Genomic DNA, 25,330 nt, shown 5'->3' with positions numbered 1-25,330 from the left:
GAATAAGCCCTTAAATGTGATAGGAAAGCATCCAACAGGAAAGTGTGATTATTGCCAGGAAATAGAGACTGCGGAGCATATATTGCTACAGCGTGGGCAGTATCAGAGGGAACAAGAGATGCCGAGATTTAGTATGGGGGAGAAGGGGATACAGGAAATTAGTTTAAATAGTATTTTGAGTAGAACGTCATTAGATATAGTCTCAAATATATATTTTTAAGATAAACGGGGCTGGAAGGTAGGATTTAGTTTCTCAGTCTCTGGCCCACACTCCAGTACAGTAGGTGACGGTCATGCACCAAACGTTGGATGCCAACCGCCGATAAACCCCACCGAAGAAGAAGTGAAGCAGTCTAGACTGGCATGGTGGAGCACTGGTTGTCGAGTGCATGTAGCAACATTTGGTGAGACCACATGGCTACTGAGGCTTGAGAAGAACTGTTTAAAGAAAATGGACACTTGCCTTCTAGGGTGCATCACGTCCTGTGTCTCATTTTTGGTCTATTAATAAATGCTTTACTTGTATTGGTTTCAAACGTGTTCATGAGCGCTACTGTAACTGAAATGAGGAAAAGTGCATTCTGAACTGAATTTAACCATGCCTTATATTTATTAAATGTTGGTAAATTGCCTGTGCTTTGTTGGTACTTCACACTGCCTGCTCAACCCAGCTCGAAAATAACCTGCCACTTTTCCACCCTGTGATTACAACAACCATATTTAGCTACATAAATTGCTTTCGAGAGCCGTCAGACATGATCTTTACCAAATCAGATGTTGCCTACTGTAATTGGAGTTGCGCGTTGCATTATGGGACAGGAATAAAGTGCAAAAAGGATTCGCACAGAGGCTAGCTAAAAGAATCTCAACGAAACGCAAAAAAAAACATTTTGTAAACCTTTAAAAAACAACTTGTGCTATCGACAGCTCCAAGTATTAATGAAAATCTCAAATGTATCCGTCTTTGGCCACCGAATGCTTCCCAAGGAATTCCAAAGAACGGGCTAAATAGGCAAGGATAACAACCAGACAGCTTGCAAGTTAGGCTGCTGCACGCCCAGCTGTGGTGTGTTTACATCGGCCTCATTTGACTCCACAACCCGAGGCCGATCAAGTCGAACAACATACGGAATCACACATTGTTCTATCGACTGAAGGTATATTTTGTTGCATAGTCAGTAACTAGATCGCTGAACACTGCTAGCTAGCTATACGGTGCGGAAGCTTGGTGTGTATTTGTAGTTTACTAGCCAGTCAAGTAAACGTTACATCAGATGGCTAGTTTACGTAACTAGCTAGCTGGTGGCTTGTACAAGCCTCTGTAATTGTTCATAACCAGCTAACTAGCTATTTGTTTTGACTTTTTACAAAGCTTTCTTTTGTTAGCTAACTAGCTTGTAGTTAGCTAGCCAACTAGCTAGATCGCAACTTGTTGTTGCTTGCAGTATGCAAAGCACTGATAATGTTTACAAGTGAAAATGCTAGCTAGGTTCAGTTGAGCCTACGCCCCCTTCGCCTGTAAACATAATGCCTGTCCCAATTTTGGAGGAGCTCTATTGGCTATGTGTCGCACCTGATTTGATTAGTAAGAACTAAGAACTTCATTGCAGCAGCTAACGTAACTTAGTAAGTTATTTTCGTCAGTATGATGATGAAATCCCAATAACGTTAGTGGAGGCTGTTCAAGAAGGGATAACCTTCTAGAAATAATGTTTTATTTTATAATGCAGGCTATTAGGCCTAGTTACTCGTCGATAGGTTTTTAGCTTGAGACTTCGATTTGTTATGTTTCTACAGTGAATTATCTAGGCCTATTTATGGACCCTTCACCTATAAAAACTTAAGGCTAGTTCTTGAAAGTTCAAGTCGGGTTTTGGATTAGGTTAGCCAAAACTTAGAATCAAGAGAATATGATCTTGAAAGGACAACAACCCACACTCCTCCACTGCAGCTAAAATCAGTGGCATAAGCCTAATTTGCTTTGCCTCTATTGGGCCAACAGCCTGAGAGTATTTTCCCTTTTTTTTCATAGTGAGAACGGCAAGCTCTCCCAAAGAGAGCCCCTTCAGGAGAGTGTTTTGTTTGATGGAAAATCTCATGCCTCAGAGCAGCCACATGTCTGAGAGGGGCAGCTGCACTTGTAGTGTGGACTCCACATGAATTTGGATTTCACCATGATGCATCTGCTTTGATTGTTGTTACATAACTTGGTATTTTATCCTCCACGCTGTCTACCTCTCTCTTCCACGCTCTTACTGCCCTGTCTCTTTCATAGTAACTTCTTGGAAGAAACCAAACAGGACCTTTAGGTTCATTTGATATGCTTTTACACAATTACATCATTTGTTTGAACAATTTGGCTCTAGGGTTTCATTGGAATGTAGGATAATGTAAGCAGCACTTCAGTTGTCCTCAACCATCAACAATACAAAAACTTGTAGCAGAAATAAAATGCAGATTGTTTGGTGTTAGGTTAAGTTTGTTTTGAGATTTGTTTATCTTTCGAAACCATTGCAAGAGCTGTAAATACATTGTCTCTGGATTTGAACATCCACATGTATTTTCTGCTAGTAGCACATTTGTACGTTGGATTTTTGGGGATGAAATCAATCTGAGTTTCAGTGGGTTTCCAAATGTCAAGAGGGATGTTTCTCTTGGCTCTGTACTCCTTCATCGCCATTTGTTTCGGCATTTCTTCCGCCACCCTGTTAAGACAATGTCGTGAGGCCAAATTAAAGTCCCCTCAGACAATACAGACTGTTCTCTGTTAACACTTAATTTGTTAAATTGTCATTATGTGTGGTTACGTAGGCTTAACTGAGCTCCTCTAATCCTATCATCTGACAGAGTAGATTTACTATAGTATGTGGTATTTTCTTTTTTAATACCATGACTGGGTTTATATTTAGGTTGTTTTTGTTTGTTTGGTATAGACAATGTTTAACATCCATAAAAAATAATGAAATACAACATTACATTGACGTTATAGCAAAGGCCCAATGTAGGCCAACATTCTAGGCTAATTTTCCATTCTTCCTGTAGGTACACTAAGACAAAGATGGGGGTCAAAACCTTTACCCACAGTTCCCCCACGCACAGTCAAGAGATGCTGGAAAAACTAAACGCCCTGCGCAACGAGGGCCACCTCTGCGACGTCACCATCCGGGTCCAGGACAAGTTGTTTCTGGCGCACAAGGTGGTGCTGGCCTGCTGCAGCGAGTTCTTCCGCTCCAAACTAGTAGGCAGGCCTGATGAAGAGGATAAGTTTGTGTTGGACTTGCACCATGTCACGGTGAGCGGCTTCACCCCTCTGCTGGAGTACGCCTACACCTCCACCCTCTCCATCAGCACGGAGAACATCATCGACGTTTTAGCCGCTGCCAGTTACATGCAGATGTTCGCTGTGGCGAGCACGTGCTCAGAATTCATGAAGTCCAGCATCCTCTGGAGTGCCGGGAGCATGGGGCAGGAGAAACCGCAGGAGTCGGCTCTCGGCGAGAGTGCTTCCTCCCACTGCGCCTTGACCCCATTGGACAGCAGCCTGTCACCTGTATCGTCTGACTGCAGCGTGATGGAGAGGAACATCCCTGTGTGTCGCGAGTCGCGACGCAAACGTAAGAGCTTTATCATGATGTCCCCAGGGAGCCCACTCAAATGCACCTCGCTGATCACCTCGCCGCAGATGCCCAACCCATCGCCCTCCTCCTTTTCGGAGACCACCACCCAGCCAGTGGACTCTTCCCTGGCCTTCCCGTGGACGTTCCCCTTCGGTATCGACCGGAGGTTCCACCCGGATAAGCAGCCCAAGCTTCCCGAGAGCCCATGCCGCCTGGACCAGGCAGGGCCCTCGGAGGTGAGCCGCCGGCTGAGTGACTTCCTGGCCTGTGAAAGCTCCATTAAGGCGCCGCTGTCGCTGGCAGGCCCTGAGGAGGACGTGCGTGTGAAGGTGGAGAGGCTGAGTGACGAGGAGGTCCAGGAGACGTCGTCGCAGCCCGTCAGCGCTTCCCAGAGTTCCCTGAGTGACCAGCAGACAGTACCCTGCAGCGAACAGGTCCAGGAGGACCTCCTCATCAGCCCACAGTCGTCCTCCATAGGTATGGGTCTCTCAAACTGACAACACTCAGATGTTTTCAGACCTCAACAGTAGTCTTATGTCAAAGTGAGTTCGCATCCCACGCCTACGGTTGTGTGTTTTTAGCTAAATGCTTCGCACCCAAATTAATGGAAGAGCTAGGCCTAACCACATAGTCTGGTGTGGATATCTTTTCCATTCGTTTTGAATTGCGGCGTGTAGCTGGGTCTACATAATGGATGATCTAGGATGTGGACTTATCTCAATACAAGACCACCAACTTTTTTTCCTCTTTACACTTTTTGGGAGTGTAATTTCCCTCAATTTAATGGGCTAATTTGCAGTTGCTACATACTGTTTTTGTTTTAGAAATTAATTATATTTATCCCTACCCATTGATTCTTGAAGAATATAACTTATAAAGTCCTCATGAACTTTGTTCAACTGTCGTACCCAATCAGAACCCAAAATATCAAAGTAACAAAGTAGGCTTAAATATAAACAAACACTGTACTGCTTTTACTTATTTACTTTTCTGCTCTTTTGCACACCAGTATCACTTCTTGCACATGATCATCTGATGATTTATCACTCCAGTGTTAATCTGCTAAATTGTAATTATTCGATTTATTGCCTACCTCATGCCTTTTGCACACATTGTATATAGATTCTCTTTTTTTTCTACCATGTTATTGACTTGTTTATTGTTTACTCCATGTGTAACTCTGTGTTGTCTGTTCACACTGCTATGCTTTATCTTGGCCAGGTCGCAGTTGCAAATGAGAACTTGTTCTCAACTAGCCTACCTGGTTAAATAAAGGTGAAATAAAAAAATAAAATAAAAATAGCCTCAAAACTATAATTTGGATGGTCAAAAAAAAACATAATGGATGGTCAATCCTTGGATCGATAGCGCTGTCTATGAATTTGAGTGGCTACATTTCTCCAGCCCCATTACTCAACTGTTTTCCCAAACAGTGGTGGGAAGGACACTTTATTGCTTCAACTGCGGATTGCCACTTTAAAGTTATTCATTCTTTGCATTAGATCTGTGTATGGGTTCTATCCCGAACCATGTCTTATGGAAATCAGACTGAGAAAGAGCTAGTAACTGGGGGAAATTATATTTCTTCTTTGTTTTGGCATAGGTTCGATAGATGAGGGAATCACAGAAGGGTTGCCCTCAATGCAAAGTACATCCAATGCTGGAGGTCATGCTGAGGATGATGAAAGGTAACAATATGATTGGTTGAAGCCTTAGTAGAACGGATGGTACGGAAAAAGAAGATGGATATATACAGTTGAAGTCGGAAGTTTACATACACTTAGGTTGGAGTCATTAAAACTCATTTTTCAACCACTCCACAAATTTCTTGTTAACAAACTATAGTTTTGGCAAGTCGGTTAGGACATCTACTTTTTGCATGACACAAGTACTTGTTGCAGCAATTGTTTACAGACAGATTATTTCACTTATAATTCACTGTATCATAATTCAAGTGGGTCAGAAGTTTACATACACTAAGTTGACTGTGCCTTTAAACAGCTTGGAAAATTCCAGAAAATTATGTCCTGGCTTTAGAAGCTTCTGATAGGCTAGTTGACATCATTTGAGTCAATTGGAGGTGTACCTGTGGATGTATTTCAAGGCCTACCTTCAAACTCAGTGCCTCTTTGCTTGACATCATGGGAAAATCAAAAGAAATCAGCCAAGACCTCAGAAAAAAAAATTGTAGACCTCCACAAGTCTGGTTCATCCTTGGGAGCAATTTCCAAACGCCTGAAGGTACCACGTTCATCTGTACAAACAATAGTACACAAGTATAAACACCATGGGACCACGCAACCGTCACACCGCTCAGGAAGGAGACTTGTTCTGTCTCCTAGAGATGAATGTACTTTGGTGCAAAAAGTGCAAATCAATCCCAGAACAACAGCAGAAGACCTTGTGAAGATGCTGGAGGAAACGGGTACAAAAGTATCTATATCCACAGTAAAACGAGTCCTATATCGACATAACCTGAAAGGCCGCTCAGCAAGGAAGAAGCCACTGCTCCAAAACCACCATAAAAAAGCCAGACTACGGTTTGCAACTGCACATGGGGACAAAGATCGTACTTTTTGGAGAAATGTCCTCTGGTCTGATGAAACAAAAATAGAACTGTTTGGCCATAATGACCATCGTTATGTTTGGAGGAAAAAGGGGGATGCTTGCAAGCCGAAGAACACCATCCCAACCGTGAAGCACGGGGGTGGCAGCATCATGTTGTGGGGGTGCTTTGCTGCAGGAGGGACTGGTGCTCTTCACAAAATAGATGGCATCATGAGGGAGGAACATTTTGTGGATATATTGAAGCAACATCTCAAGACATCAGTCAGGAAGTTAGAGCTTGGTCGCAAATGGGTCTTCCAAATGGACAATGACCTCAAGCATACTTCCAAAGTTCTGGCAAAATGGCTTAAGGACAACAAAGTCAAGGTATTGGAGTGGCCATCACAAAGCCCTGACCTCAATCCCATTGAACATTTGTGGGCAGAACTGAAAAAGCGTGTGCGAGCAAGAAGGCCTACAAACCTGACTCAGTTACACCAGCTCTGTCAGGAGGAATGGGCCAAAATTCACCCAACTTATTGTGGAAAGCTTGTGGAAGGCTATCTGAAACGTTTTACCCAAGTTAAACAATTTAAAGGCAATGCAACCAAATACTAATTGAGTGTATGTGAACTTCTGACCCACTGGGAATGTGATGAAAGACATAAAAGCTGAAATAAATCACTCTACTATTATTCTGACATTTGACATTCTTAAAATAAAGTGGTGATCCTAACTGACCTAAGACAGGGAATTTTTACTAGGATTAAATGTCAGGAATTGTGAAAAACGGAGTTTAAATGTTTTTGGCTAAGGTGTATGTAAACTTCCGACTTCAACTGTATACACAGTACCACTCGTAAGTTTGGACACACCTACTTATTCCAGGGTTTTTCTTTATTTAGATTTTTTTCTACATTGTAGAATAGTAGTGAAGACATCAAAACTATGAAATAACACATATGGAGTCATGAAGTAACCAAAAAAGTGTTAAACAAATCAAAATATATTTTATATTTGAGATTATTCAAAGTCCTTACCCTTTGCCTTGATGACAGCTTTGTACACTCTTGGCATTCTCTCAACCAGCTTCATGAGGTAGTCACCTGGAATGCATTTCAAATAACAGGTGTGCCTTGTTAAAAGTAAATTTCTGACATTTCTTTCCTTAATGCATTTGAATCAATCCGTTGTGTTGTGACAAGGTAGGGGTGGTATACAGAAGATAGCCCTATTTGGTAAAAGACCAAGTCCATATTATGGCAAGAACAGCTAAAATAAGCAAAGAGAAATGACAGTCCATCATTACTTTAAGACATGAAGGTCCGTCAATACGGAAAATATAAAGAACTTTCAAAGTTTCTTCAAATGCAGTTGCAAAAACCATCAAGCGCTTTGATGAAACTGGCTCTCATGAGGACCGCCACAGGAAAGGAAGAGCCAGAGTTACTTCTGCTGCAGAGAGGTAGTTCATTAGAGTTAGCAGCCTCAGAAATTGCAGCCCAAATAAATGCTTCACAGAGTTCAAGTAACAGACACATCTCAACATCAACTGTTCAGAGGAGACTGCGTGAATCAGGCCTTCATGGTTGAATTGCTGCAAATAAACCACTACTAAAGGACACCAATAATAAGAGGAGACTTGCTTGGGCCAAGAAACTTGAGCCATGGACATTAGACCGGTGGAAATCTGTCCTTTGGTCTGATGAGTCAAATTTGAGATTTTTGGTTCCAGACGCAGAGTAGGTGAACAGATCAAGTTTATTTTATTTTATATAGCCCTTCGTACATCAGCTAATATCTCGAAGTGCTGTACAGAAACCCAGCCTAAAACCCCAAACAGCAAGCAATGCAGGTTTAGAAGCACGGTGGCTAGGAAAAACTCCCTAGAAAGGCCAAAACCTAGGAAGAAACCTAGAGAGGAACCAGGCTATGAGGGGTGGCCAGTCCTCTTCTGGCTGTGCCGGGTGGAGATTATAACAGAACTATGCCAAGATGTTCAAAATATTCATAAGTGACAAGCATGGTCAAATAATAATCATGAATAATTTTCAGTTGGCTTTTCATAGCCGATCATTAAGAGTTGAAAATAGCAGGTCTGGGACAGGTGGCGGTTCCATAACCGCAGGCAGAACAGCTGAAACTGGAATAGCAGCAAGGCCAGGCGGACTGGGGACAGCAAGGAGTCATCATGCCCGGTAGTCCTGACGTATGGTCCTAGGGCTCAGGTCCTCCGAGAGAGAGAAAGAAAGAGAGAATTAGAGAGAGCCAAGATTTTCAAAATGTTCATAAATGACAAGCATGGTCAAATAATAATCAGGAATAAATATCAGTTGGCTTTTCATAGCCGATCATTAAGAGTTGAAAACAGCAGGTCTGGGACAGGTAGGGGTTGCATAACCGCAGGCAGAACAGCTGAAACTGGAATAGCAGCAAGGCCAGGCGGACTGGGGACAGCAAGGAGTCATCATGCCCGGTTTGCCGTGACGTATGGTCCTAGGGCTCAGGTCCTCCGAGAGAGAGAAAGAAAGAGAGAAGGAGAGAATTAGAGAGAGCCAAGATTTTCAAAATGTTCATAAATGACAAGCATGGTCAAATAATAATCAGGAATAAATATCAGTTGGCTTTTCATAGCCGATCATTAAGAGTTGAAAACAGCAGGTCTGGGACAGGTAGGGGTTGCATAACCGCAGGCAGAACAGCTGAAACTGGAATAGCAGCAAGGCCAGGCGGACTGGGGACAGCAAGGAGTCATCATGCCCGGTTTGCCGTGACGTATGGTCCTAGGGCTCAGGTTCTCAGAGAGAGAGAAAGAAAGAGAGAACGAGAGAATTAGAGAGAGCATACTTAAATTCACACAGGACACTGGATAAGATAGGAGAAGTACTCCAGGTATAACCAACTGACCCTAGCCCCCCGACACATAAACTACTGCAGCATAAATACTGGAGGCTGAGACAGGAGGGGTCAGGAGACACTGTGGCCCCATCAGAAGAAACCCCCGGACAGGGCCAAACAGGAAGGATATAACCCCACCCACTTTGCCAAAGCACAGCCCCCACACCACTAGAGGGATATCTTCAACCACCAACTTACAATCCTGAGACAAGGCCGAGTATAGCCCACAAAGATCTCCACCACAGCACAAACCAAGGGGGGGGAGCCAACCCAGACAGGAAGATCACGTCAGTAACTCAACCCACTCAAGTGACGCACCCCTCCCAGGGACGGCATGAAAGAGCACCAGTAAGCCAGTGACTCAGCCCCTGTAATAGGGTTAGAGGCAGAGAATCCCAGTAGAGAGAGGGGAACCGGCCAGGCAGAGACAGCAAGGGCGGTTCGTTGCTCCAGAGCCTTTCCGTTCACCTTCACACTCCTGGGCCAGACTACACTCAATCATATGACCTACTGAAGAGATAAGTCTTCAGTAAAGACTTAAAGGTTGAGACCGAGTCTGCGTCTCTCACATGGGTAGGCAGACCGTTCCATAAAAAATGAGATCTATAGGAGAAAGCCCTGCCTCCAGCTGTTTGCTTAGAAATTCTAGGGACAATTAGGAGGCCTGCGTCTTGTGACCGTAGCGTACGTATAGGTATGTACGGCAGGACCAACTCGGAAAGATAGGTAGGAGCAAGCCCATGTAACGCTTTATAGGTTAACAGTAAAACCTTGAAATCAGCCCTTGCCTTAACAGGAAGCCAGTGTAGGGAAGCTAGCACTGGAGTAATATGATCAAATTTCTTGGTTCTAGTCAGGATTCTAGCAGCCGTATTTAGCACTAACTGAAGTTTATTTAGTGCCTTATCCGGGTAGCCGGAAAGTAGAGCATTGCAGTAGTCTAACCTAGAAGTAACAAATGCATGGATAAATTTTTCTGCATCATTTTTGGACAGAAAATTTCTGATTTTTGCAATGTTACGTAGATGGAAAAAAGCTGTCCTTGAAACAGTCTTGATATGTTCGTCAAAAGAGAGATCAGGGTCAAGAGTAACGCCGAGGTCCTTCACAGTTTTATTTGAGACGACTTTACAACCATCAAGATTAATTGTCAGATTTAACAGAAGATCTCTTTGTTTCTTGGGACCTAGAACAAGCATCTCTGTTTTGTCCGAGTTTAAAAGTAGAACGTTTTCAGCCATCCACTTCCTTATGTCTGAAACACAGGCTTCTAGCGAGGGCAATTTTGGGGCTTCACCATGTTTCATTGAAATGTACAGCTCTGTGTCATCCGCATAGCAGTGAAAGTTAACATTATGTTTTCGAATAACATCCCCAAGAGGTAAAATATATAGTGAAAACAATAGTGGTTCTAAAACGGAACCTTGTGGAACACCGAAATGTACAGTTGATTTGTCAGAGGACAAACCATTCACAGAGACAAACTGATATCTTTCCGACAGGTAAGATCTAAACCAGGCCAGAACTTGTCCGTGTAGACCAATTTGGGTTTCCAGTCTCTCCAAAAGAATGTGGTGATTGATGGTGTCAAAGGCAGCACTAAGGTCTAGTAGCACGAGGACAGATGCAGAGCCTCGGTCTGACGCCATTAAAAGGTCATTTACCACCTTCACAAGTGCAGTCTCAGTGCTATGATGGGGTCTAAAACCATCTACAGTGGGGAGAACAAGTATTTGATACACTGCCGATTTTGCAGGTTTTCCTACTTACAAAGCATGTAGAGGTCTGTAATTTTTATCATAGGTACACTTCAACTGTGAGAGACGGAATTTAAAACAAAAATCCAGAAAATCACATTGTATGATTTTTAAGTAATTAATTCGCATTTTATTGCATGACATAAGTATTTGATCACCTACCAACCAGTAAGAATTCCGGCTCTCACAGACCTGTTAGTTTTTCTTTAAGAAGCCCTCCTGTTCTCCACTCATTACCTGTATTAACTGCACCTGTTTGAACTCGTTACCTGTATAAAAGACACCTGTCCACCCACTCAATCAAACAGACTCCAACCTCTCCACAATGGCCAAGACCAGAGAGCTGTGTAAGGACATCAGGGATAAAATTGTAGACCTGCACAAGGCTGGGATGGGCTACAGGACAATAGGTAAGCAGCTTGGTGAGAAGGCAACAACTGTTGGCGCAATTATTAGAAAATGGAAGAAGTTCAAGATGACGGTCAATCACCCTCGGTCTGGGGCTCCATGCAAGATCTCACCTCGTGGGGCATCAATGATCATGAGGAAGGTGAGGGATCAGCCCAGAACTACACGGCAGGACCTGGTTAATGACCTGAAGAGAGCTGGGACCACAGTCTCAAAGAAAACCATTAGTAACACACTACGCCGTCATGGATTAAAATCCTGCAGCGCACGCAAGGTCCCCCTGCTCAAGCCAGCGCATGTCCAGGCCCGTCTGAAGTTTGCCAATGACCATCTGGATGATCCAGAGGAGGAATTGGAGAAGGTCATGTGGTCTGATGAGACAAAAATAGAGCTTTTTGGTCTAAACTCCACTCGCCGTGTTTGGAGGAAGAAGAAGGATTAGTACAACCCCAAGAACACCATCCTAACCGTGAAGCTTGGAGGTGGAAACATCATTCTTTGGGGATGCTTTTCTGCAAAGGGGACAGGATGACTGCACCGTATTGAGGGGAGGATGGATGGGGCCATGCATCGCGAGATCTTGGCCAACAACCTCCTTCCCTCAGTAAGAGCATTGAAGATAGGTCGTGGCTGGGTCTTCCAGCATGACAACGACCCGAAACACACAGCCAGGGCAACTAAGGAGTGGCTCCGTAAGAAGCATCTCAAGGTCCTGGAGTGGCCTAGCCAGTCTCCAGACCTGAACCCAATAGAAAATCTTTGGAGGGAGCTGAAAGTCCGTATTGCCCAGCGACAGCCCCGAAACCTGAAGGATCTGGAGAAGGTCTGTATGGAGGAGTGGGCCAAAATCCCTGCTGCAGTGTGTGCAAACCTGGTCAAGAACTACAGGAAACGTATGATCTCTGTAATTGCAAACAAAGGTTTCTGTACCAAATATTAAGTTCTGCTTTTCTGATGTATCAAATACTTATGTCATGCAATAAAATGCAAATTAATTACTTAAAAATCATACAATGTGATTTTCTGGATTTTTGTTTTAGATTCCGTCTCTCACAGTTGAAGTGTACCTGTGATAAAAATTACAGACCTCTACATGCTTTGTAAGTAGGAAAACCTGCAAAATCGGCAGTGTATCAAATACTTGTTCTCCCCACTGTATATGTGTGGTTCCCACCATGAAGCATGGAGGAGGAGATGTGGGAGTGCTTTGCTGGTGACACTGTCAGTTTATTTAGAATTTAAGGCACACTTCACCAGCATGGCTACCACAGCATTCTGCAGCAATACGCCATCCCATCTTGTTTGCGCTTAGTGGGACTGTGACCCAAAACACACCTCCAGGCTGTGTAAGGGCTATTTGACCAAGAAGGAGAGGGATGGAGTGCTGCATCAGATGACCTGGCCTCCACAATCACCAGACCTCAACCCAATTGAGATGGTTTGGGATGAGTTGGACCGCAGAGTGAAGGAAAAGCAGCCAACAAGTGCTCAGCATATGTGGGAACGCCTTCAAGACTGTTGGAAAAGCATTCCATGTGAAGCTGGTTGAGAGAATGCCAAGAGTGTGCAAAGCTGACATCAAGGCAAAGGGTGGCTACTTTGAAGAATATAAAATATATTTTGATTTATTTAACTCTTAATTAACATTTTTGGTTACTACATTATTTAATTGTTTTGGTGTCTTCGCTATTATTCTACAATGTAGAAAATAGTTTTTTAAGTAGAAAAACCCTTGAATGAGTATGTTCTTCCAAACTTTTGACTGATACTGTGTGTGTATATTTATATTTTTTTAAATGTAAGTGGAAATATCAGGATCCCCCTTCCCTGGCTTTCAACCCCACTCGTTTGGAATGTTTCATAACCTTTTAGATTTTATTTTGTTAAATCTAATCTTGCATTTATGTAAGATGTTCCATTTTGCCTTTCAGCTGGTATGGAATCCTTGGGTCTTGATGTTTCTATGATGAAGCTTAAGGAAGGTTTTGATCTGGCACCACAAGCTTTACCAAATTTGTGTGTACCTCACTGAAGCACCACATCCTCTTTCTTGTTTTTCAGATTAGAAAGCCTCCAGTACCCTTACCACTTGTACATAAGCCCTTCCATCCGCCCTGGCACTAACGCGCCTGACAGACCTTTCCAGTGCCCCACGTGTGGCGTCCGATTCACCCGCATACAGAACTTGAAGCAACATATGCTCATCCACTCTGGTAGGTATTTCCACACATCCACTATGCAGTTGGAGAAGGCTGTGGAGACGAACTACTGCTCTGCGACCTGTTATGTCTTATCTGTTATGTCATAGGTACTCATCTGGAAAGTAGCTCATGTGACTTGTACCGTATTTACATAGCCCCCTACAGTAGTTCCATGCGTCCTCTATCCACCCGATGATAGGAGCCGGAGATCAATGGTATGAATGGCTATTTAATGGTTTTGACTCTTTGCACACTGTGGATAAGGATGAAGGGCATTCCAGGGAACATTGATTTTGGAAACACTTGAGGCTTAGTGTCTCCCGCCTCGGTTGACATCGGAAAAACACACTCATCAAGCGCACACATGCCCAAACTCATGCTTGACGACAGTGGAACATTATAACAGGAAATGGCAACCAAATATCGACACTAATTTCAACTTGACTCATAACCTTTTGTCAATAGGGGGAGCTGTTAGCATTATTTTTTTTTTTACATTTCCAAATTAAACTGCCTCGTGCTAAATTCTTGATCGTACAATATGCATATTATTGTTATTATTGGATAGAAAACAGTCTATAGTTTCTATAGGAGTTGAAATTTTGTCTCTGAGTGGTACAGAACAATTTTTACAGCACTTTTCATGACAGGGTTCAGATTTCAGAAATTTTTACCTCTGATCTGGGGTCTGTTTATAAGGCCACAGTGAATGCTATGAAGAAACCGACACTACCTACGTCTTCCTCTGGGTGTCTGTACGTCATCACGTTTTCAATGAACTCGATGGGACGTTCACAGCCATTATAAATGACAAAAATGTACAGAGACCCCTCTTTCTCAACGTGCGCCTCAAGCGTGAAGGCCATCGGACCTGTCTCGTTCCAAATCGTTTTCTAACCAGCTATATTTCTCCGGTCATGTTTTCAGTCGTTATAGTTGTTAAAAACATCATAATGTAGTTAATTTGAAACGTTTTATAGCAATTTATATCCGTTTAGTGCGATTCTGAGGAATTTATTTGTCGTGCACTTTCTAGCTTTGGGAACGTTTCGCGGTCTCGGTCGTTGTTAGTGGACATTTCGAAGGACAGAGGACATCTATCGACCAAAAGACGTTTATAACATAGAAAGGATACATTGCCCAAGAATATGATGGAAGATCAGCTCAAAGTAAGCAATATTTAATATGATAAACCGTGTTTCTGTCGAAATATTTTAAACGCATTTTTCGCCATTTTGTTTTGTATAGCTTCACTTGGCCAACCCTGTATTGAAAAGTAAGGATAATTTTAAAAATGTAAATCAGCGGTTGCATTAAGAACTAATTTGTCTTTCGATTCCTGTCAACCCTGTATTTTTTAGTCAAGTATATGATTAGCTTTTAATTAAACTAGATCACTCTGATAGATGACGTCAGACATATTGAGGCTTGATTTCCTAGTATTTTCATTGTGTAACCACGGTTTTGTATGGCTAAATATGCACCTTTTCGAACAAACTGTATATGTATGTTGTAAAATGATGTTACAGGAGTGTCATCGGAAGAATTCTGAGAAGGTTAGTGAAAAAATTAATATCTTTTGGCGGTGATTACGTTATAGCGCTCTTTGGCTGGAATCGATGCTCTGGTAACGTTTTCACATGTAGTATGCTAACTTATCGATTTATTGTGTTTTCGCTGTAAAACGCTTAGAAAATCTGAAATATTGTCTGGAATCACAAGATCTGGGTCTTTCCATTGCTATGCTTTGTCTATTCTTATGAAATGTTTTATGATGAGTAAATTGGTCATACACGTTGCTCTATCTAGTAATTCTAGTGGATTTGTGATGGTCGGTGCAATTGTAAACTGTGATTTCTACCTGAAATATGCACTTTTTTCTAACAAAAACTATCCTATACCATGAATATGTTATCAGACTGTCATCTGATGGTTTTTTTTATAGGTTATTGGCTATCAATATCTTAGTTGAGCCGAATTGGTGATAGCACCTGAAGGAGTAAGAAACTGATGGAGTTAGAATAGTGGTGTATTTTGCTAACGTGTTTAGCTAATAGATTTACATATTTTGTCTTCCCTGTAAAACATTTTAAAAATCTGAAATGGTGGCTTTATTCACAAGATCTGTATCTTTCATCTGGTGTCTTGGACTTGTGATTTAATGATATTTAGATGCTACTATCTACTTCTGAAGCTATGCTATCTATGCTAATCAGTGTGTGGGGGGTGGGGGGTGCTCCCGGATCCGGGTTTCTGAGGCAGTAAAAGTTAACCTTCACAAACGAGCAGTGCTACGTTCAATGAGATCGAGTGTTGTTGTTTCAACGTTTCCAGCCCTTGATACAACAAGTTTGATTTTTGGAGTGTACTGTCCCATTTAATGTCTCCTATAAGCTTGAAGTATGAAGTTGTCCAAAAGTAATCAGTCTTGCATGTGAACAGTCACATTTGTGCAGCCATGCACAGTTGCAGCATGTGGAAAGTAACTAACTATAGGCCGCAGGCAAGGACTCCATATTGTGTCCCAACAAATAATGGGATAATTGTCTCCTGGTACTCCAAACATCAGACACACACTGCTCACATTCATCAAGAAGACCACCAAGGTATTCATCAGGGTTTTATCCCCCATCCAACACACACATCTACTAGATCCAATTATGAAATATATAGTGGAGTATTCCATCAAAGCAAGAGGGGGGGTGCTCTCTGCCCTGCAGCCCTGTAGCTGTATCCAGAGGTTTTTCACTACTCTAGCTCCTATGTGGTATTATTATTCTAAACTGGCCAGTCAAGTATACCGTAGAGTAGGGCTGACGATCTGGTTGAAAATACTTCATGGAGCTCAAATCTTTTTCTTCAGGGTCGTTTAAGATCGATCTGTAGTGGTGAATGCAGTTAAAAGTAATGCAGTTCACGTCTGCTTAAATTAACCTTCTCTGGCTCTACGCAATGGGCTTCATTGGAAATTCTCGTAAACGTATAAAGAAAAAAGAAAAAAGAGCCGTTGATGTATTTTTATATTTCTCATTGAAAAAAGTCAGGCTTAATCTTAGTCGTGGCATGTTTACGAGGGCCATAAATAACTGAGTCAACGGAAGCTCTTTTTGTTGTATTCCATGGCCACTGAGTTCTATGGAAATAATGACTCGTGTGCCAAGTCAATCTCCCTTCATATTGTTCCCCTGGTCCGTTCGGCACAGAAATGGTTGTTGCGACCCGTGTGTGTCAATGAACCATGTGTGACATTGGAAACTGGATGCTTTTGTCACAACAGACAGCTGATGTTCTGAAAGAGTTGCAAAATCTGGATCCCTACAAATCAGCTGGGCTAGACAATCTGGACCCTCTCTTTCTAAAATGATCTGCCGAAATTGTTGCAACCCCTATTACTGGCCTGTTCAACCTCTCTTTCGTGTCGTCGGAGATCCCCAAAGATTGGAAAGCTGCCGCGGTCATCCCTCCCTCTTCGAAGGGGGAGACACTTTAGAACCAATCTGTTATAGACCTATATCCATCCTGCCCTGCCTTTCTAAAATCTTTGAAAGCCAAGTTAACCTCTATTGGGTAGGGGGCAGTATTTTCACGTCCGGATGAAAAGCGTGCCCAAAGTAAACTGCCTGTTAATCAGGCCCAGAACCTAGGATATGCATATAATTGGTAGATTTGGATAGAAAGAACTCTAAAGTTTCTAAAACTGTTAAAATGATGTCTGAGTATAACAGAACTGATATGGCAGGTGAAACCCCTAGGACAAACCATCCCGAAAAAACAAAACAAATTCAGCCTACCACTGTTTTCAATGGCTGTCACTTTGTTTATAAGGCGAAATCCTCCCAGATTGTAGTTCATAGGGCTCCCACTAGATGTCAATGGTCTTTAGAAAGAGTTTCAGGCTGGTTTTTGGAAAAATTAGCCAGACATTTTTGTTTTTCTAGGTGGCTCCCATTTTGGCTGTAGTGTTTCCAAGTGCGTGGAAGAGAGCGCGTTCTTTGGTATTTTTCTCCGGTAAAGACAACGATTCTCCGTCTTAAATTTGATCATTTATTTACGTATTAGGGTACCTAAGGTTTATAAACGTTGTTTGACTTGTTTGGAAAGTAATGTTATTAGTAATGTTTGGGATTCATTTTGTATGCATTTTGATGGAGGGAAACTGGGTGGATTATTGACTGAAGCGCGCCAGCTAAACCGTTTTTATGGATATAAAGAAGGACATTATTGAGTAAAAGGACCATTTGTGATGTATCTGGGACCTTTTGGAGTGCCAACAGAAGAAGATCATCAAAGGTATGGCATTTATTATATCACTATTTCTGACTTTCGTGGCGCACCTGCCTGGTTGAAATATGTTTTTCTTGCTTTTGTATGCGGGCGTTGTCCTAAAATAATCGCATGGTGTGCTTTCGCCGTAAAGCCTTTTTGAAATCTGACACCGCGACTGGATTAACAAGAAGTTCAGCTTTATTTTGATGTATTACACTTGTGATTTTATGAAAGTTAAATATTTATAATTCTGTAGTTTGAATTTCACGCTCTGCAATTTCACCGGATATTGAAACGCTACCGTCCCACCTGCCCATAAGAAGTTAACAAACAGATCACCAACCATTTCAAATCCCACCGTTCCTTCTCCACTATGCAATCTGGTTTCCGAGCTGGTCATGGGTGCACCTCAGCCACGCTCAAGGTCATAAACGATATCATAACCGCCATCGATAAAAGACAGTACTGTGCAGCCGTCTTCATCGACCTGGCCAAGGCGTTCGACTCTGTCAATCACCGCATTCTTATCGGCAGACTCAACAGCCTTGGTTTCTCAAATGACTGCCTCGCCTGGTTCACCAACTACTTCTCAGATAGTGTTCAGTGTGTCAAATCGGAGGGCCTGTTGTCCGGACCCTTGGCAGTCTCTATGGGTGTGCCACAGGGTTCAATTCTCGGGCCAACTCTTTTCTCTGTATATATCAATGATCGATAAAGTCACTCTTTATATCCCAAAAACTCAGTTTTGTTGGTGTGTTTTTTTCCAGTAATCCACTGGCTCAAAGGCGGTCACAACAGGCAGACGAATAGATCCAAATAGTACTCGTAAAGTTTGTCAAACAATGTTTTTTATTAATCCTCCGGTTGTCTATTGTCTTTATAATCGATAATATTTCAACCGGACAATAGCGTATTCAATACAAAGGAAAAAGAACGGAGGGCACACTCCCAGTCGCGCGCGCAAAAAGCTCTGGTTCGTTCGACTGACCACTCAGAAAATTGTCATTATTACTAATTTTTCAGAATAAAAGCCTGAAACAATGTCTAAAGACTGTTGACATCTAGTGGAAGCCATAGGAACTGCAATCTAGGTCCCATCCATTTATATGGAGGACAGGCTTTCAATGGAAAAACACTCAATTCAAAAGAATGCCACTTCCTGGATGGCCTTTCCTCAGGTTTTCGCCTGGCATATCAGTTCTGTTATACACACAGACATTATTTTAACAGTTTTGGAAATTTTAGAGTGTTTTCTATCCAATACTACCATGCATATGCATATCCTAGCTTCTGGGCCTGAGTAACAGGTAGTTTACATTGGGTACCTCATTCATCCAAAATTCAAAATACTGCCCCCTACCCGAGAGAGGTAAACAAACCTCCAAACGAGCTTCAATGGGGGCGGCAGGTAGCCTAGTGGTTAGAGCGTTGAACTTGTAAGAATTAGGTCTTAACTGACTTGCCTAGTTAAATAAAGGTAAAAGTAAATAAAAATGCCATACAACACTCCTTCTGTGGCCTCCACCTGCTTTTAAATGCTAGTAAAACTAAATGCATGCTCTTCAACCAATTGCTGCCTGCACCCGCCCGCCCGACTAGCATCACTACTCTGGAAGGTTTTGACTTAAAATATGTGGACAACTACATATACCTAGGTGTCTGGTTAGACTGTAAACTCTCCTTCCAGACTCACATTTAGCATCTCCAATCCAAAATCAAATCTAGAATCGGCTTCCTATTTCGCAACAAAGCCTCTTTCAATCATGCTGCCAACTTACCCTCGTAAAACTGACTATCCTACCAATCCTTGACTTTGGCGATGTCATTTACAAAATATCCTCCAACACTCTACTCAGCAAACTGGATGTAGTCTATCACCGTGCCATCCGTTTTGTCACCAAACTCCCATATACTACCCACCACAGCGACCTGTGTGCTCTCGTTGGCTGGCCCTCGCTTCATATTCGTCGCCAAACCCATTGGATCCAGGTAATCTATAAGTCTTTGCTAGGTAAAGCCCCACCTTATCTCAGCTCACTGGTCACCATAGCAACACCCACCTGTAGCACGCGCTCCAGCAGGTATATTTCACTGGTCATCCCCAAAGCCAACACTTCCTTTGGCCGCCTTTCCTTCCAGTTCTCTGCTGCCAATAACTGGAACGAATTGCAAAAATCACTGAAGGTGGAGACTTATCTCCCTCTCTAACTTTAAGCATCAGCTGTCAGAGCAGCTTACCGATCACTGTACCTGTACACAGCCAATCTGTAAATAGCACATCCAACTACCTCATCCCCATATTGTTATTTATCTTTTTGTTATTTTGCCCCTCTGTATCTCTACTTGCACGTCTATCACTCCAGTGTTAATTTGCTAAATTGTAGTTATTTCGCCTCTATGGCCTATTTATTGCCCTACCTCCCTAATCTTCTACATTTGCACACACTGTACATAGACTTTTCTATTTTGTTATTGACTGTACGTTTGTTTATGTGTAACTCTGTTGTTTTTTTGTTGCACTGCTTTGCTTTATCTTGGCCAGGTCGCAGTTGTAAATGAGAACTTGTTCTCAACTGGCCTACCTGGTTAAATTAAGGTGAAATAAAAATAAATAAAAAACAGTTTCTTTAGTGTGCATGCATACTATACTGTAGGCCATGCAATGATGATTTCTACCCATTTCTGTAGCTATTACGCTGACAAATTTTATACACCTATTTTTAACACTCACATTTTACTTTTTTGTGATACATTTTTAACACCAACATCTTTTTTTGGTTTTGTGATAGTTTTAACATTAACAGTTCTAAAAATCAATGTCATAATGCAGAATACATAGTTAATCTATTGTAGTGATTCTAATGTGCAACAGAAGTAATCTTTCTCTTTTGTTCATCCCTTTCTCAACAGGTATTAAGCCCTTCCAGTGTGATCGCTGTGGGAAAAAGTTCACACGGGCCTACTCCCTGAAGATGCACCGGCTGAAGCACGAAGGTAAACGCTGTTTCCGGTGCCAGATTTGTAGTGCCACATTCACGTCCTTCGGCGAATACAAGCACCACATGAGGGTGTCCCGCCACATAATCCGCAAGCCCCGGATTTACGAGTGCAAAACGTGCGGCGCCATGTTTACCAACTCTGGCAATTTAATTGTACACCTGCGGAGTCTGAACCATGAGGCATCTGAACTAGCAAACTACTTCCAAAGCAGGTGAGGAGTCCTGGGGTGTCGTCCCTTCATTTTCTCAGCTTAACGTAACACAGGAAATAGGCAAAAAATACAAATAAATCTCCCATAGTGGCCGTGTTCAGGGAGAAATACTACTTCAAGCTTTTCAGAATTGGTTCATTACACAGGCCCAACTAACTGTTGCACACTAAGCATACCGTAAAACTTACAGTACAACACATCTCAGTCATGCTGAATATGTGGTTCAAAGCAGTCTTTGGCCACTTTCCTCATCCCTATATAGTGGGATATATATATATTTAATGTAGAATAGACTATTACATTAGTTACTATTGTGTATTTTGTTGTCCAATTTCTTAATTGAACCATTCCATGCTGTTATCTTAGTTGCTAGCCTTTGAGAAACATACAGTATCAAATGATGCGTCTTTAAATCTTTTCGTCTTGCTTGCAACAATTTGGATAAATTACATAACCTATTTCTGTCAGAATGCATTTTGCTTTTCCATATAGGAATTTCACTCCGTTTAATGGCTTTCATTCAAATGTATTGCTCATAGAACTTAAAGTACTTCTACGTAAAGCAGACATGGACTCATATATTCTAGACTTTTCCACTTCTTAATCAACTCAAGCCCTCACAGGTTTTTTAGGGCTCAAATGGGCCACTGACTTTTTAAAATGTTATAGTATAGTATGTCTACGCCTGAGATCATAACACTGTATGGAAAATTCTTTGGCAATCCAGTTTAATTCTCAAAAAACAGATCACAGGCCTCACACAGCCCTCACATAAAATATCTGTCACCGTATTATTTTTCAAGAAAATGGGCCGATTTCCATCCGTTTTTCAAATTGCTTTAAACTTACACCATATTTACTGTGTAGTCTACTTTATATAGGAGGTTTAGAGACACTTTTATCAACAGCCTTTTCTCGTCTGTTATGTCTCCACGTGGTCCCAGTGATTTCCTCATGCCCGACTACCTGAGCCAAGTGCAGGAGGAGGAGACTCTGGGGCAGTACGAGCTGGTGGCGCACGGCTTCGAAGGCAACAACTCGTCTGTCCAGATGGCGGTCATCTCCCAGGTCTCCTCCACCCAGAATTGCGAGAGCAGCACCTTCCCCCTGGACCCCTTATCCCTGAAGGACGAAAAGGTGTCGGAGGAGTCAAAGACAAACGGCAGTAGCAGCTCCCCGGATGGCTCTGAGGAGGAGAACACCCATATCAAAGAGCTGGCTTCCATTTCGATTGAGTGACCGTCACCTAATTGTCCCCCTCGCCCCCCCTTCCAATCCAAAACCCTGACTTTGGAAAGTGCCTGAGATTGCCCCTCTTAACATTCACCTCTAGAATTGGAGGTCTTAACTTTGCTAACAGTGACAAGTAGTTTCTTTCCTTATTGGATTATTGTTTTTGCATAATGAAAGTTCATATGATAGACGCCGTCTTACTTCTTGAGTGCCGTCGCTTTGGGCAAACTTAGTGTTACTAAATATTGTTTGATAATCGAATGCTACATTGGATTTTGTCGTGAACTATGTCAGAGGTGTGTATGCATTCCTTTGTGAGTAGGAGCACAGTACATTTTAAACCTTTTCACAAAAAAAAGTTTGAACGTAAAATTGCGTCGTAGAGCTCTTTGTCTGTCACTTTCGTTATGAAATGAACTGTAGCTACTACACTTGACTTGTATTGGGTGTTAATGTAGGTATCTACTGGTGGCTTAGACCCTCAAAGGCATGGCATTATAGTATTTTATTTCATACGCGAAGTCAGTCGTTAAACCATCAAGAGAGACGCACTGCAGCGGCTGCCCTTTCCGATATCTGGAACAGCTAGGCTAAGTTCAAATGTGAAGTTGAAGTGGAGTAAATTTGTCAGACCTATTTCATTAATACTTGTCCCTAACATTTATTGTGTGGTGGAAGTCTATACTGAGGTATTTGTAATATGTCAGCTGTGTGACAAAAAACGAGTGTCACTATAACTACAATTTGTTAAATGTCAAAAACAATTGTCACCACCGTCACGTAGAAGTAATATATCAGTAAGTGACGTATTACTAATATGTCAGCTTTGGTGACATAACTACTATACTTTAGTGTCACTATTTTGACATATTATAGTGAGACCATGTTGCATTTGGTGGAGAATGTGTTGGTAAATTTACACTGACTGTTTACTTTGGACATGACATTTCAGAAGCTAGTGTCTTGACTGTGGGTGGCATTCTTCGGACTAACGTTGTACTAATCAAGTGGTCAGCACATTAGAATTTGTAGCTGGGTGCCTTGCTTTTACTGTGAGTTGAGTTGTGTAATTCAATGTATATGGAGCCAGGAGAGGTCTTCAATAACATGGCAAACATGACATTGCTTTGTATCATGAAGTGTGATCGATAGGTATTTTAGTCTTCATGGTGTTCTAGGTTCACCTTGCAATTTTCCAGTTTCAAGTACAGGTTAAATTTTCAACAGAAATCTTGCCCTAGCTTGGACACCTGTTACATTGAGCTATCACTAGTCAGTTGCATATCACCATGCCTTTATAATAAGGTGGTGATACTCCATTGATTTAAATGCTACTGTTATTTCTTTTTTCATTGTGTTCCATGCCTTTAAGTGTAGTCCTTATCAATTCACTTAATCTTGGTAGTCCTGCAAAAAAACTAAAGGACTTGCAAATTAGATTAGAAACTCTTAACATTTGTTGGTATTGAATTCTTGACATCTCAACCAGGAATTTCTGGAATTTGAGATTGGAGTAGTAGATCCTAAAAATATTACCAGGAAAATAAGAATTTGATGACAATTAACATGTTGAATCTGTTATCTTGGGTTCAGAGAAGTAACATCATAGTTTGTTTTACTATCATAGAATGGGTGCTCAGAGATTTGTTTTATGATTATGTATCGTGCCATCCAATCAACCGTTCCTAAAAGATGAGGCATTTAGCCTAACTACCCTATGTCTGGGTAACAATCAAGCTCTTCTATTGCACCAAATGTTCCCGATCCCTTTGGGGTTGACGTATCTACCATTTGAATCTATCGTTGCTGTTGACATTATAAAGTAATGAGCTAATCATGCTTGGTTTCCCCATGCTATTGAAACAGGAAATGTCATTTTCGTTCTGATAGACACTATCATACTGTGCGTTGGAGAAACTATAGCCTTATATTGGCCCTTGCATAGATTCAACCTGCACAATTTAAAATCTTGAGACATTTTCTTTTTTTCTCACGTTTGAGCATTTTAGCGCTTAAGTAAGCTTGTGTTTTGCCTGTGTTTGTTTCTGTGTGTTCATATACCTTTTTAATAAAGAAATGCTGCTGTTTTGTTAACTTAAAGTGCCCAAATATTTTTTGTGAACCTAATGTGTGCAATAAATGGACAAGCTGTTTATATTTTGTCTGAATAATGAAAGAAAAGAATGTACTGTTTTTGTGTTGTTGTGTACTTACAATGTGACAAATTAACTGAAGAAAAATAAGTGAGAATCCACTCCAATCTGTGAAAATCGTGAACAAAGCTTAAATTTTGATATTTTAAAATTTTGTATTTTTACATTTCTCCTAGGATTGTGAAATGCGTGTCCATTTAAAAGGCCTGTGAATCTGATAACGTGCTTTCTTCTGTTTCCTATTCAATAAGGTCTAGTTGAGGCATTAGACCTCAGCACATTTCAGCTTTTTGTTCTTGATTTTACTCCATCAAAAGTTTTTACAGATATTAGCATGTCTTTTCTTTGTTCCCCAGATGTAGCTTCTCTTTTGTGCAATGTTTAAAACTTGTATTGATTACATATGCCTTTTTAACGTATACCTATATACATTTCCTGGTTCATATTGTTTGTTGAAAATATGAAAAACCGGTAGCTCTTAGTTATACATGATATATTTTTGTGACTTTTTTTGGATATGTTTGCTGTTTTATGAATATGCCATCTTTTGGATATTCTCGTTTAAATGTGAATAAAACAAAATGGTTAAGGAGTGTGGGCCTTTTTGTGTTCACTTTGATTGTCTGCAAACACATGTGTGTGTGTGTATGTATGTATGTATGTATATATATATATGTGTTTGTTTTCTTTATGATGTAGATTAATGTCCAACTTAGTTTGGATGATTGAAAAATATGTATTTGACTTTCATTTAATGGTTTTAAACATCCCCATATTGCAATTCACACATGGTGCAAGAGCAACAATGTTTGTGGTTTCAAAAGCAAGTATTTACTTAGACAGTGTTGAATGTTTTTAACTTTTCCAGATCATTTCCAAGATGAGCTGTTCTAAACTGATGAAACCACTTTCTACTGCTATACAGTTAATGGATGTTCCCAATTCTGATGTGTTTTTTCCTAGTTATATTGTGAAGAGGGGTGTTTTATACAGTACAAAAAACAACTCAAATGTAAATAAAAACTTGCATCGATTCCCA

At 41.5% G+C, this 25,330-nt stretch overlaps 1 protein-coding gene across 3 annotated transcripts; it reads left to right on the top strand.

Moving 5' to 3' along the window:
* Positions 1-25,330, top strand: LOC139548943 (zinc finger and BTB domain-containing protein 44-like). Of its 3 annotated transcripts, none has more exons than XM_071358919.1 (6): positions 1-1,157; positions 3,043-4,094; positions 5,221-5,305; positions 13,289-13,440; positions 20,605-20,688; positions 21,850-22,026. In XM_071358919.1, exons 2-6 carry the CDS (start codon positions 3,059-3,061, stop codon positions 21,873-21,875), a joined length of 1,383 nt encoding a protein of 460 aa, XP_071215020.1. In that variant the 5' UTR covers positions 1-1,157; positions 3,043-3,058; the 3' UTR covers positions 21,876-22,026. The 3 variants fall into 3 exon arrangements, with proteins under 3 accessions (XP_071215020.1, XP_071215019.1, XP_071215021.1); XM_071358918.1 differs by having other exon boundaries at positions 7-1,157; positions 20,605-20,905; positions 21,850-25,330; XM_071358920.1 differs by lacking the exons at positions 3,043-4,094; positions 5,221-5,305 and having other exon boundaries at positions 16-1,157; positions 20,605-20,905; positions 21,850-25,330.

The sequence above is a fragment of the Salvelinus alpinus genome, chromosome 22 (genome assembly GCF_045679555.1).
Source record: "Salvelinus alpinus chromosome 22, SLU_Salpinus.1, whole genome shotgun sequence".
In the NCBI taxonomy this organism is placed as follows: domain Eukaryota; kingdom Metazoa; phylum Chordata; class Actinopteri; order Salmoniformes; family Salmonidae; genus Salvelinus; species Salvelinus alpinus.
This window is presented reverse-complemented; position numbering and strand designations above follow the sequence as displayed.